This window comes from Pseudonaja textilis, chromosome 2, assembly GCF_049901715.1.
Source record: "Pseudonaja textilis isolate UNSWEBS1 chromosome 2, rPseTex1.2, whole genome shotgun sequence".
NCBI lineage: Eukaryota > Metazoa > Chordata > Lepidosauria > Squamata > Elapidae > Pseudonaja > Pseudonaja textilis.
The window spans coordinates 216,667,930-216,680,925 of record NC_141991.1 but is presented as its reverse complement, the minus strand read 5'-3'; the positions used below and the strand labels follow the sequence as shown (position 1 = coordinate 216,680,925).

At 37.5% G+C, this 12,996-nt stretch overlaps 1 protein-coding gene across 1 annotated transcript in view; it reads right to left on the bottom strand.

The window, feature by feature from the left end:
* Nucleotides 1-11,919, bottom strand: part of MCTP1 (multiple C2 and transmembrane domain containing 1) — a 140,285-nt gene extending 128,366 nt beyond the window's left edge. The window contains exon 1 of the mRNA XM_087927045.1: nt 10,907-11,919. Within this exon, the coding sequence (XP_087783171.1) occupies nt 10,907-11,623 (717 nt within the window). The 5' untranslated portion in view covers nt 11,624-11,919. The remainder of the gene's footprint in view (nt 1-10,906) is intronic.
* Nucleotides 11,920-12,996: the final 1,077 nt, after the last annotated feature.

Below are 12,996 nucleotides of genomic sequence, written 5' to 3'. Positions count from 1 at the left end.
ATCAATTGGTCATTCAGAAAATATGTGACTGCGCAGAAATGGACAATTTAACCATAGCTCTTAAAAATAAAGAGTCTTCAGCATTTGATAATAATTGGAATACATGGTATAATTGGTTATATCAGAGATAAACTGTTCAATGAGCATAAATAAGCATAAATAACCATAAATAGCGATAAGATGTGTATATTTAAAGTAAGGTAGGAGAATTGGATCTTGTAGACTGTCAAAAAGAATATCTGTCTGATTTTAACGTATTTTCTTTTTCTTCCGTCTCTCTTTTTTTTTTTTTTCCTCTCTTTTATACTTCTTTTTCTTCTTTTTTGATCGCAAGACCGAGCGTTTTGTTTTTTTTCCTCTCTCTTTCTCTTCTTTCTTTCTTCTTTTTCTCTCTCTGTTTCTTATGTAATGTTGTTATGTTATTTTTTTAATTGTAAATTCAATAAAATTTATATGAAAAAAAAAAAGACACGCATCTCCTTGCCTGGCCTCTCGGGACTGTGGCGATGCTGCAACATTCATAAGTGTGAAAAATGGTCATAAGTCACTTTTTTCAGTGCCATTGTAACTTTAAATGGTCACTCCACACAAGCAAAGTACCAGCAAAGGAGGGGAAAATAACTCCAGAGAAGTTCTTGAGATAGGAAGTCTAGTCCTGCCAAGAATGTAATAAGGGCTAATGGAGAGGCAGTTTCTGTAAGCAACACCAGAATGTTTCCTTCCTGCCTTCCTTACAGGATTAGGCCAGTAATTTCTTCTAACAACCGGTTCTCCAAACTGCTTAGAATGTTAACAACCGGTTCTAGCGAATAGGTGCGAACTGGTAGAATCCCACCAGTGGCTGACTTTAGACAAACTGGCTTTTTGTACCCAGCCACTGGTTTCTGTATTTTATCTTTTTGTGTAATTAGCATTCTCTATCTGCAGTGACAGTCATGTTTTATCTTATTTCAGATTAAAAAAAAACTCTTTGCAATGTTCTCAGACTTTTCTTTGTGGGAACTAAATGTACAAACTTTTTGTACAAAAATTTCCCCTTGTTTCTCATAATAAAATTAAGATGTTTCCATGCCCAAAGATATGAATGCTATTCTGTTTCTGGGCATCTGAACATCTATAAAGTATATGACTAATTATCTTAATGCATGTGTTTCTTACATTCAGCAACTTTCAAATATTTCTGAAATGAATCAAATCCAACACCAGGCTCCTTAATGCACTTAATATTTAATGCAAAGGAAAGTTATCTTTTATCATCACTTTTTTTAGAAATAGCATGTATTTTTAATTTTTGATTAAATAGGCATTTAATTTACTTAACAAATTAACAATAATTTAATATTTTGACTAAAATGAATTCCATATCAATTTAACTTGCATTTGGTTGTGAAGACAAGCATGCTTTTGCCTGCTTTTTATAAGGATTTGGCTATGTCAGAAAAAGCATTATTAACTGAATACAGAGGATATGAGTTATCTAAAAAATGGGGATGAGATAATTAGAAATTGTGTGTGATAAAACAATACATAATAGGTAATGAATGGTACATGAATGAATGTGAACTAAATGAACAAAAGTGAAAGGACCAATATGAAAGTAGTACATCAAGGTTTGGTCATATAGAGTGCATGAATTAAAATCTCATACATCACTGTATGTATTAATGTATATATGTAGAAGGAGATTAAAAGAAAGATCAATACTAATTTAGTTGGTTAGTTAGTAAACTACCCACCTTTTTACTTTTACAAATAACTCAAGGTACTGGAAAATATCCAACATACCTTCCTCTTCCTATTTTCCCCACAACAGCATCTTTGTGAGGAGTTGGGCTAAGAGAGAATAACTGGCCCAAAGTCTCCCAACTAGCTTTCATGGCTAAGGCCATAACCACTAGACCAAACTGACTCTCCAGTTTGTGGCTGAAGTTGATGATGTATATAACAAATGAGAAGTAATTTAAACAACAAAGGTACTATATTGTACATAAATGAAAACAAAAACTGCAATAAAAGATTTCTGTTGCTTCTTTCAATTGTTGTAGTCCTAACATGGGAATCATTCCATTAGGCTTCATTTAATACTATTTGCTCATCTATAGTAAAATTGAAACTCTTGTGCTCGCTTCTGCAGCACATATACTAAAACTGGAACAATATAGAGTAAAATTGAAAGTTCTTATTTTTCACTCTGAGCATTAATGAATATACAATAAAAGCTATGAATATTATGAGTAACTATGCTGTGATCTTTTAGTTCCTTGACTTATTCAATTGCAAAAATATATCTAAAAGATCGGAATCCTGCAAGCCATGGTATTCCCTGTGACACTCTATGGAAGCAAAAGTTGGACTTGGAAGATTCAATAGGAAACCTATAGACATTTTTGAACTTTGGTGTTGGAGAAGACTCCTGAGAATGCAATGAACAGTCAAGAAAACAAGCATTGAATAAATCAATCCAGAGTTCTCACTTGGAGTACAAATCAACAGATTCCAATTATCCTACTGGAATACACGATTTAAAGACTTAGATGGGAAAGGTGGAAGGAAAAAAAGAAACTCCAGCAACAAGGTGATAACAGTTATAACAGCAATGAGGGCAGCTTTGGAAAAGTTTATTGTCCCAGTTTAGCAATAGTCATGGAAAAAATCTGTGTGGCTGCAAAAGTTGTCAATGACTTGATGCTCATAATCAATCATCTATCAATGCCTTTATTTTTTCCCCATGACTAAAAGGCTTCACTAAGTAATACTTCCATCTCCATTCACACTCTGCAGATCTTTATTTATTGTCCTTTTTAAAGGCTTTTCATTTCCACCCCACACACCCCATCATCAGTTCATAATTTAGCACAGCTTGCTATCCTTAGTAGCCAAAATATAGATAACTGGCTATGCCTGATCACCTTTGAGATGCATATCATCGTAAATCCGACATCAGCAAATATAATATTTTAATTAAAAATCATACCAGATGCTTTTTCTACTGAACCAAGTAAGTTCAAGAGGGTGTTTTAGTGCAAATTGCTAGACGTGAGCCAAGAACTTAAGCTTTAAATTGCAGCCTGCCAGACATAAGATGAAAAAAAAATTGAAAAATCTGCTCAACAGCATCTGGCTAGACTGTTATCCTAATTACACTGCTGTTAGAAGTCAGCATGATATTATTAAAGACATCAGGATTCAAATATATTTACAATGAGAAGCTCCTTAGACTAAGACGTACATGAAAAATAAACAACTATGACTTTCTAACCAAATAACCAGAAAACATGTGCACATTTTTAAATGCAATTCTGGACTGCTTGACCTTGATGACCATTAAAGATTGTCATCTACACAGATGATGCAGCCTAAATGTCACCAAGAAATCTCTTTCAGGTAAACCTAACCTCCCACTCCTGATTTTTATCAGCAACCTATCACTGATCCACTCAGCTATTCAAACGAAATGTACGCTCAGATGAACACTTCAGTAACAGTTGTACAACTGCACTTATAACATACTTGTTCTTATATTAAGAGTAGACTTCAAATATTTTTAGTAATGTTATGACACATCATTCCCATATGAGCCACTGTTCTCTCTGCAAATATTTGACATGTAATAATATTTCTATTACTTGTCATTCTGATCTTATATAATCACAATTATTCTGAATTTAGGCATCTGTCCTTGATCTTACATGCTTTTTTAAAAAAAAAAATGTGTAAAATTAATTAGGGAACAAATCTTGTTTCTTAAAATCCAGTTTTTTGACAAGTGCTCTGAACAAATATATGCTTTCTATTCACTTCACGTGTTAGCACATTTTACTTTATTTTATTTTATTTCATTTTATTTTAAATTTATTTAGCTATTTTAGCTTTGTATCTGGACTGATTCAACAGCTATAACTTTATTATATAATCTTTGATTCAAAAATTCAGAATAGTCTTTTAAAAAGCATGAAGGGGAAGCTGCAAAATCTATATGCATTTTTATCTGAACATGCATGGAATAATTACTCTGTCAGTGCTATGTTGAAATCTATCTTAATTAAGTTGTCCTGCTGTCTTAGTGATATCTTACATATTTTTATGGACAACTGTTGAACTGTGAATTACATCACAAAATTCAATTAACTGGACATACTTCTTAAAATAGGAAAACTATTATGCATTTCTAGGAGTGTCTATACAAAACCTTTCCTTTTTTCTTTTCCCTAAAATATTTTTTAAAGATTGCTAAACATTGCAGCTCAGCTCTGTCAATTGAATTTATGTTAAACAAATTCCATTCAACTCCATTAGAAATTAATGTGATTTTTAAAAGCCAAGAACTCTTAACCAAAAAAAAAAAAACTTACTGTAACTCATTTAAGTTTTGAGAAATTGCCTCCCATCACCACCAGTCTGCTTGCAATGTTAGCACATACATTACAGATTGTACCATGTAAAAATACATCACCATATTGTCTTTTATGAGAAATCTGGTTCAAAGCTTCACCCTTCGCAGAAAGCTGTTTTTGCATCTATCCAATGAATAACTCTGCTGTCTATACTCCCCAAGTCCTTGGATTTAATAATCCTATCCTGTTTATTATAAAGTCTCACTAGTATTAATGGATCTTACTTCCAAGTAACTTTTAATACATATGTTTATACACTTTCAACCCCTAAGATTGAATCTATATCTTGTTATTGCTATCTTGGTATTCTGATTTTGTGTTTGTATAAGTGTTGAAATTTTTCACAATTTTATTGCTTTTACAGGATTTTGTTTCCCACCTCAAGATCATAATCTTAATGAAAACCAAATTTACAGCAACAAATAGACAAACCCACTCTGTGTCAAAATGTTTTTGTATAGACACTGGGTACAGTAAGACTATAATTCTAGTATAGTGCTCTATCACTGTTTCATTTCTCAAAAATATGTCCTTTCTATTCATTGCTGATCGACCTACAGTATCTAACATGAATATATTCCAGAAAGAAAATAAGTACTTTTTTGTATATTGATTATGTGCAGAATATAAAGTGGCAGTATTCAGTTTCAAGTCTATCTGCTTATATGAAATGAATGGCACATCTGCACTGTAGTGTTTGTGAGTAAGTCTAGTTATAACTGTAACATTTTGCATGCAACAGTTTAGCAAACTGAAAAGGAACCCTGAAAATAGAGGTAAAAATTGTTATGTTAAAGTTGTTTCATAGATTTGTCTTGTTCGTGCTGATTAAAATTGATACAGAAAAAGAAAGCCAATCATAAAGTCAAGGTTTTATCTGGAAAAAATATTTATTAAATTTATATAGCTGCCTATCTCCCTGGGCAGCTTACAAAGTTAAAAATTCAAAAAGTAATACAAAATTAACCAAACATAACCACAAAAATGATTAAAAATAAAACTACTAAAATCATAAAAAACATAATCAGCAGGACAGTACCATTCTTTTTCCTAAAAATACAACCACTTAGCAGGCTCTCTACCAACTTCACCGGATCTGAACGCCAGATGACTCTTCCATCAGTCTTTGCATGCAAGCTCTACTGTAAATTTAGCTTTTTATTCCAAGATTGCATTGAGATCTTCACTTAACTCTTTTGAATTCGTAATTCCCATATTCCTTATATTTTAGCTTCTAATTATATTTATACATGTGACAAAATGAGAAAGCCAAATACAAATGAGCACTAATGCTTCTATAAGCATCTGCATGGGGGGAAAAAAATCCCTCTAAGAGTAAATCAGTGTAATAAAGGAACCTAGAACAACTTCCTTGCAATGTTCATTTTCTATGTGCAATGCAATTTTAGAATAGCACTTTTAGTATAGAATAGCATACCAAAAATAGATGTTTTATCTCAAATATAGTACCACAGAGTAATATTATCCATAACAGAACATTGGGACTTTACAACATTTTTTCATGCTATTTTCACCTTATCTTTCAGGGTTTTTTTATAAAAAAATTCAAGTTCAAATATGAGGGGGTTTTGTATTGTTGTTCCAATTACCAATTGAATGATAAAAACCAAAAATACTAAACAAAAATATGAGGAAAGAGCTGTCCCATCTTCCAAATTTAATTTAATTTTATTGAAGTTAAGAAAGTTACTAGTCTCTAAATATGTGGAGGACAGTGATGTTGTCTTGTGGGTAGAGTATACTTATATAAGTTATATCATTTAATTATTTAAACCTTAAATAGCTAAAGGTCCCATTGTACAGCCAACCAATCCATTGCAAGCACATTTGAATGCTAAAATTTTCAGAATGGGTCATTTTGAAAATGCCTCTCCCAATTAGAGGGTTCTTTATCTGCTGCTTAGAAGAACACTTAGGCTATAAATTGTTGAAGAACAGAATGAATTTCAATTATGAGTCTTGAGCAAAGATTTCATTGCCAATTTCAGGATGACCAGAGCTTGCTGCTTTTGATAACTTTTTCTTATTTCTTTCTCAGCTTGACCCTATAGACCTCTTCTTGGACGCTCTACTTCTCTTCTGGGTCTGGAAATACATTATCATGTGCTGGTTTATGGAAAACTGAGATTAAAGCTAAGAAACCAAATCTTGTCAGCAATAAGTATACTGCCAAAAACATTTCATTTTACAGGCTTAAAAGCAAAATCCTGCAATAAATATTATCTTTCCATGAAGCATGTTAACTTAACTAGATTTACGGAATATCATTCTGAATAATTTATGCTTCCAGTTTCACTCAGAGAACTTGCTTGTACCCATAGAACTAGATTGTAACTATCCCCCAGTTAACAATTGTTAGATTATATTTATTTGAGTGGCAAATTAACAGATTTGGAGATTACTCTATATCAGCTAAAGTTCTTAATTATATTTTCACTTAAACTAAATATTTCCAAAGCAAAAAGTAGAGAAACAAGTTCCAGGAAATTTCATTTCAAGAGAGACTAAAAAGTAACAACAAAGATAAATTCAACAGGGTATAATAGATATAATTTCTGTTCAAACTTCATTTTCACTCAAAAATTCAAATTATGTAATTTGTGTCCATTTTTATTTGACCTTTTATTTAATTTGTGTCATTTTTATAGAAGTTGTATAGTGATGTACTTTCACAAATGGTAAAAGTAATTATTTTACTCTATAAATTCAATTTTTATTCTTGATGCATATTATTTCATGTATGTTGCTCCCACATTCCGTGCCTAGATATATTATTGGGTTTTATCCCATGTTATGTATTGTACCTAGTCAGTTCTATTACTATGTATTACCAAAAACAGAACAATTTAAGAGTTCCTTTATAAGAGTTCCCCTTATAATTAGCATTCAGAGTCAATTCATTTATAAAGCCATGTCATTTATAAAGCCATGTCATTAATATTATCTTTGTACACCTACTAAAACTGAGTAAATTACATGGATATATATGTACCAACTTGCAATTCTCTCAACCTTTTTTTTACTTTAGAGAACTAATCCTTGAAATCCAACTCCCATTGTTTTGACAATGCATACAAAGCTTCCAACAAAGACTTGCAAGGTGTTTATGCATTCCGCTATCAAGTTATCTCCACAAAAATAAAGAGCACAAATGCAGTTGCTATTATTGATTTTTGTAACCACACAGGCATTAGGAATGAACAAAAGGGGGAATAAATTATGTTTGCAAGAACAGGGAATTCCAAAAAACAGACAATGCAACTTTTTTATTTAAAAAAGAATATCTTTATCATACAATAACATCAAGGCTCTGTCTTACGGCATTGTTTCATTTGACTCTTCTATGCTGTCCATCTCATACCGGTAGGCCCAGCTTTTTTTAAATATTAAAATATTTGATATTTGCTTTCTTTTTAATTATAGCAATTAAGTTCAATCAAGTAACACAGAGAAACATGGTTATAATGCGACAGAAGGAAAACTCAGCCATAAAATATACATGGCTAGATCCACAAATAAAATTTAATTCTCAATGGGTAACATCATTAACAAAACAATGCCACAAACTATAACCTTATTTATATCTACAAGCAGGTGTTCCAGCAATCAACTGGGCTTAGTTCCAAGTCAATGTGCTAAGAAATAGGGCATGACTAATAATGCTGTCAGAAAGCAACCTTTCAGCTGCCATCTGAAGTCTTCTAGCAATCCTGGGCACTGCTACGTTATCAGCAACAAATATGTGGATTTAAGGTTGTAAGGATGAAATATATTTAAAAGAGAAAATATTTCATCTTAAATACAGAGTATCCAAGGGCATCTACTGATTTAAATTTTACTTGGGCAATTTGTTAGCACTTACATAAAAATACTTTGTAGCACTGAACAATACTGAGGCTATGTCTGCACATTTCACGGAGGTATGGATTTGATTTGGCTCAGGTATTACATAAACTTATTTTCTTTATTCAGAGCTTGTTTTTATGAATGTAGCCATAATCATAGTTTAGGAATTCTGAGTTAGACTGGTCCAGGTTGCCCAATCATTTCCAGCTGGGCCCTTTCACCAGCAAACACACCTTGCAAGGTCCTTCAATGGCGTCTCATGACCTGCAACATAGATTTCCATCTTGCTGCTTTTAAATCAATTAAAAATCAATATCCAATCAAGAAACCTAAATATTCAGCTGTAGTTCGATTGCAAAGGACAAGACAAAATGTCTATACAGATAATCCACAACCTATGGCCACAATTGAGCCCAAAATTTATGTTGCTAAGTGAGAAATGTGTTAAGTTTGCCACATTTTATGACCATTCTTGCCATAGTTGTCAAGTGAATCATTGCAACTATTAAATTAGTAACATGGTTAAGTGAATCTCACTTCCCCACTGACTTTGCTTGTCAGAAGTTGGCAAAAGGTAATCACATGTCCCTGGGACACTGCAACTGACATATAAGGTGAATTAGTTACCAAGCATCTAAATGTAAATCACAATGGGGATACTGCAACAGTCATACGTGTGGAAAATGGTCATAAGTCACTTTTTTCAGTGCTCTGGTAACTTTGAATGGTCACTAAGCAGACTGTTGTAAATTGAGGACTCCCTGTACCTAGATTACAAAGCAACAGAAAATTATGCTTTCCAATGGCAGCCTTAGACACTATGCTGCTAGGGGAAAAGAAATCAATTGACGAGTGTGTTCATTCACAGCTAGCCAAGAATTCCAGGTGCGCAATGTTTCATCTCACTCACAGGAAAGATTAGCAAGCTAAGTCACCTGATTAAACTACCACTGGTTCTTTGGATGGATCATATATACTACTTTGGATATACTACCACATACTCTAACTAAATAAGGGACCTTTTACAAATACTTCACAAATTCTAAAAATGTATTTATCTAATCCCTTCCCTTAAATGTTACATACACAACTGAATTACATACTGTTAGGCACTCAAATTATATCTTTGTCAAGGTTGAATTTTTGAACCTTTTTAAAGGCTCCTCCCGCGCTCTGGCTCTGAGGGCTCCATCCCCGCCTACTACCCGGTCGTTTTCTCTATATCCAGTAGAAAACCTAGATTTGCGTGGGATATCCAGGAGTGAAAATAAGCAGGTGTGAAACAAACAAACAAATCCTTTCTTTTGCACTAGAACAAGGGTGTCAAACTTAGGCCAGCACCGGATCTGGTCTGCGGGATGCTTACATCTTGCCCGCGGAACCACCCTGGAAACAGCAAATGGAGCTCAGGAGGATCATGTGTAGCCCCAGGGGCCCCATTTTCGGCTACAATGGCATCCTGCAGCATTCTGCAAGCAAAAACAGGGCCCGGGGCAGCTAAGAATAAAACAAAAGAAGACATGTTTCCCCTTTTGCATTTGAGCATGCAAGAAGGGACAGAAAAGGAAAAAGGGAAAGAGGAAATACAAAAGAAAAAGAATGAAAGATTGGAAAAGAGCAAGGAAGGAAAAAGAAGGCAAGAAGGGAAGGAAAAAGAAAGGAGAATGAAGAGGGAAGGAAAAAGAAGAAAAGAAAGGAAAGAGATAATGAAAGTGGGGGAGGGTTTCAGGCAAGTCCTGCCTCAGCACGTGGCCACCACAGGTGCCCCCGACAGGAGTGATGTCAAGCTGGCCACGCCCCCTCACCTCCCCCAGGTCAAACATAACCCTGATGAAGCCCTTAATGAAATCCAGTTGACAGTCCTGCACTATAAAAATTAAATGACTGCTGCTCATACATTCTCTTAAAGTACATAATTCAGAGGAGGGCAGAAAGAGAAGGAAAGCTAACAAGACAGACTAGCAACTTATTTGGAAACAGTCCTACGGTATAGTTCAGCTTAATCACAACATCTTTGATGGACAGTCAACAAGCTGTATTTTCCATTAGGAACTCTTGTTTTCTCAGTACAGGTAATCCTAGACTTGCAACATTCAAAGTTACAACGGCACTGAAAATATTGACTTACGACAATTTTCACACTTATAACCGCTGCAGCATCCCCATGGTCACATGATCAAAATTTGGATGCATGGAAACTAACTCATATTTGTGACATTTGCAATGTCCTGCGGTCACGGGATCTACCTTTTGTAAGCTTCTGACAGGCAAAGTCAATGGAGAAGCCAGATTCAAGTAACCATCACATCACTAACTTAAGAACTGCAATGTTTCACTTAACAACCATGGCAACAAAAGTTGTAAAATGGGGCAAAATTCACTTACCAAGTGTTTCACTTAAAAACAGAAACGTTGGGCTCAATAGTAAGTCGAGGACCAGCTGTACTACTTCTTTTTTCTTAGGATCCCATTCCCCTTCTTCCCACCCAAAACAAACAAACTACTGGGAAAACAACTATTCTTTAAGTCTGCAACTTTAATAAGATGTGGGCATTTTCACTCCCAGAATTCCCCAGCCAGCCTGGTCCACACAAAACCAAACATCTCCTTCGTCCCCCCGCAAAGATATACTGTAAAGCACCTGCCTGTAATAGCTTCGAAGAACGAGGGCTCCCCGCCGGGCTGCCGCTGCCCTCCGGCCCTTTGGTTTTACCTTTGGCGGGCGAGTCTTGAAGCAACTGCTCCAGGCAGGCGGTGTTGCCGGGCAGAGAAGAGCTTTTCTGATGGGACAGGTGAGCCCCGAGTCGGGGCTGCTGCGGAGGCTCCTCCCGCGCTTCGGCTCTGAGGGCTCCATCCCCGTCTACTACCCGGTCCTTTTCGGGGGCAGCCGCCGAGGAAGGAGAAGCGGGCGGGTCGTCGGGCTCCCGGCCGTGCTGCTGCGGCTGCCCCGCTTTGCCCTGAGGATGGTGAAGGAGATGCTCGCGGAGGCGGCGCAGAGCAGAGCCGGCCTCGGCGCTCACGGCCTCCAGGGGCTCTGCGGAGGAGCAGCACAAGTTGGGCTGAGAGGACGAGAAGACGCGGTCCAGCACGTGTTTGCGACGCCTCAAGCCGCCCCATCTGGCTCCGCCGCCCCCCGCTAACAACTCCGCCTTGGCCGGCTGCTCCATGGCGCGACTCCGAGGAAGCGACGGCGAAGTGTCCGCACTGCGGCGTTCGCCTTCCGCTTTGCCCCTGCCCTTGCCCTTGCCCCCCAGCTGCAGGCTCCTCCACAGGCGGCTCTGGAAAGACGCCGCCGGCTCCCCTTCATCGGCCTTGCTGCTCCCTGTTGCTGGTGCCGCTCCGGGTTCCTCGGCTGCTGCCATTCTCTTCTCCCCGCCTCCCCTCCCTTCTCCTCCTCCGCCTCCGCCTTTTCCACCAACCCCGTTGCCGCTGCAAGCGCGGAAGCTGGAAGAGCAGCAGCGCACGGCGGCTTCAACCCAGTCCGCCCGAAGGAGGAGGCTGCACTTGTTCGCTATCGTAGCTGGCGACCGCTTTAGGGTCTGGGCGGCTGGAGGGCTCCCGCTCTCGGTGCGTCTGCAATCACGAAGAGAGGACCCGCGGCTCGGAGCATGGCAGGCAGGGAAAAGAGCTACCGAAGTTTCGGTCTGACGCGCCTGACTGTTCCTCCTCCAGGCTGTCCCCACCGGCCGCGCAGACTCGCTTTGCAGGGGAGGGGTGGGGCCGATTAGCCGGTGGCGTTGTTAAAATCTCCCCCACCCCAGCAAAAACAACAGGACCGGCGAAAGTAATATACCGTATAAGACAATTGTCAGAATTAAACTTCATCGGCGTGGAAGAACAATGCTTTGCGATATAACTTCGGAGTTGTATGAATTTACAAAAGTTCCTCTGGAGTTGTTTGCCCGCTTCAGAAGGCTAGCAGGTAGAAAATTAAAAGTAAATGCAGCGTGTCTCAAAACATCACTGTGAAACCTTATCTTTAGGTATTCGTTTAGGTCACCCTGGCAGCATTTACACAACGTTGTCCTGACCAATTTGTCCAAGCAATTACCTGAGTTCGGAGAACACATGAACCCGTTACCTAATCATACAGGGTTGTGTCCCAACACAGTACTAAAAATGAAATCGTTGTCTTGTTTGTGGTCATTTAATATCCTACAAGCCCAGCCTTTCCAAGAAGGCCTATTAGGGATGGATGCTACCTTATACTACCAACATAGATATAAAAAAAAATATCGTAGGCGTTATCCTGATAAGGCTAGAACTGAGTAGGAGATCAAATCCTGCCCCTCTAGCATCAAAACATGCCAAGCACTCTGGAAAGTATATTGAGACAGACAAGTTCTGTTTGCAGGATCCAGGCCGTTGGGTTTATGTTTTATGGTTCAGTCTGTTGTGAAAACCCAGCAAATAGAATTAATTAAATCCCAAGGGCTAATGTATAGATCCAGTATAGGTCTTGGCTGGCCTAATTGTGATTGCTGAGCATCTGTAGATCCAAGGAATTGATTGACTGAACCAGTTAATCAGTTAAGTATGGATGAACATAATTGTGTGATATACTACCAGTATTTTTGAATCTGACGACTCTAGCTGACTATATGAAATTGGCTGCAGTTGAAAAGAGAGCAAGCTCATTTGCTGGTTCATCAGTTACAAATCCTTCCATCTGGCAGTACAATGTTTGAGAACAGGAAAGGAGGGGCCTAGGGCTTAGTGAGAGAGTTGTTTTTTT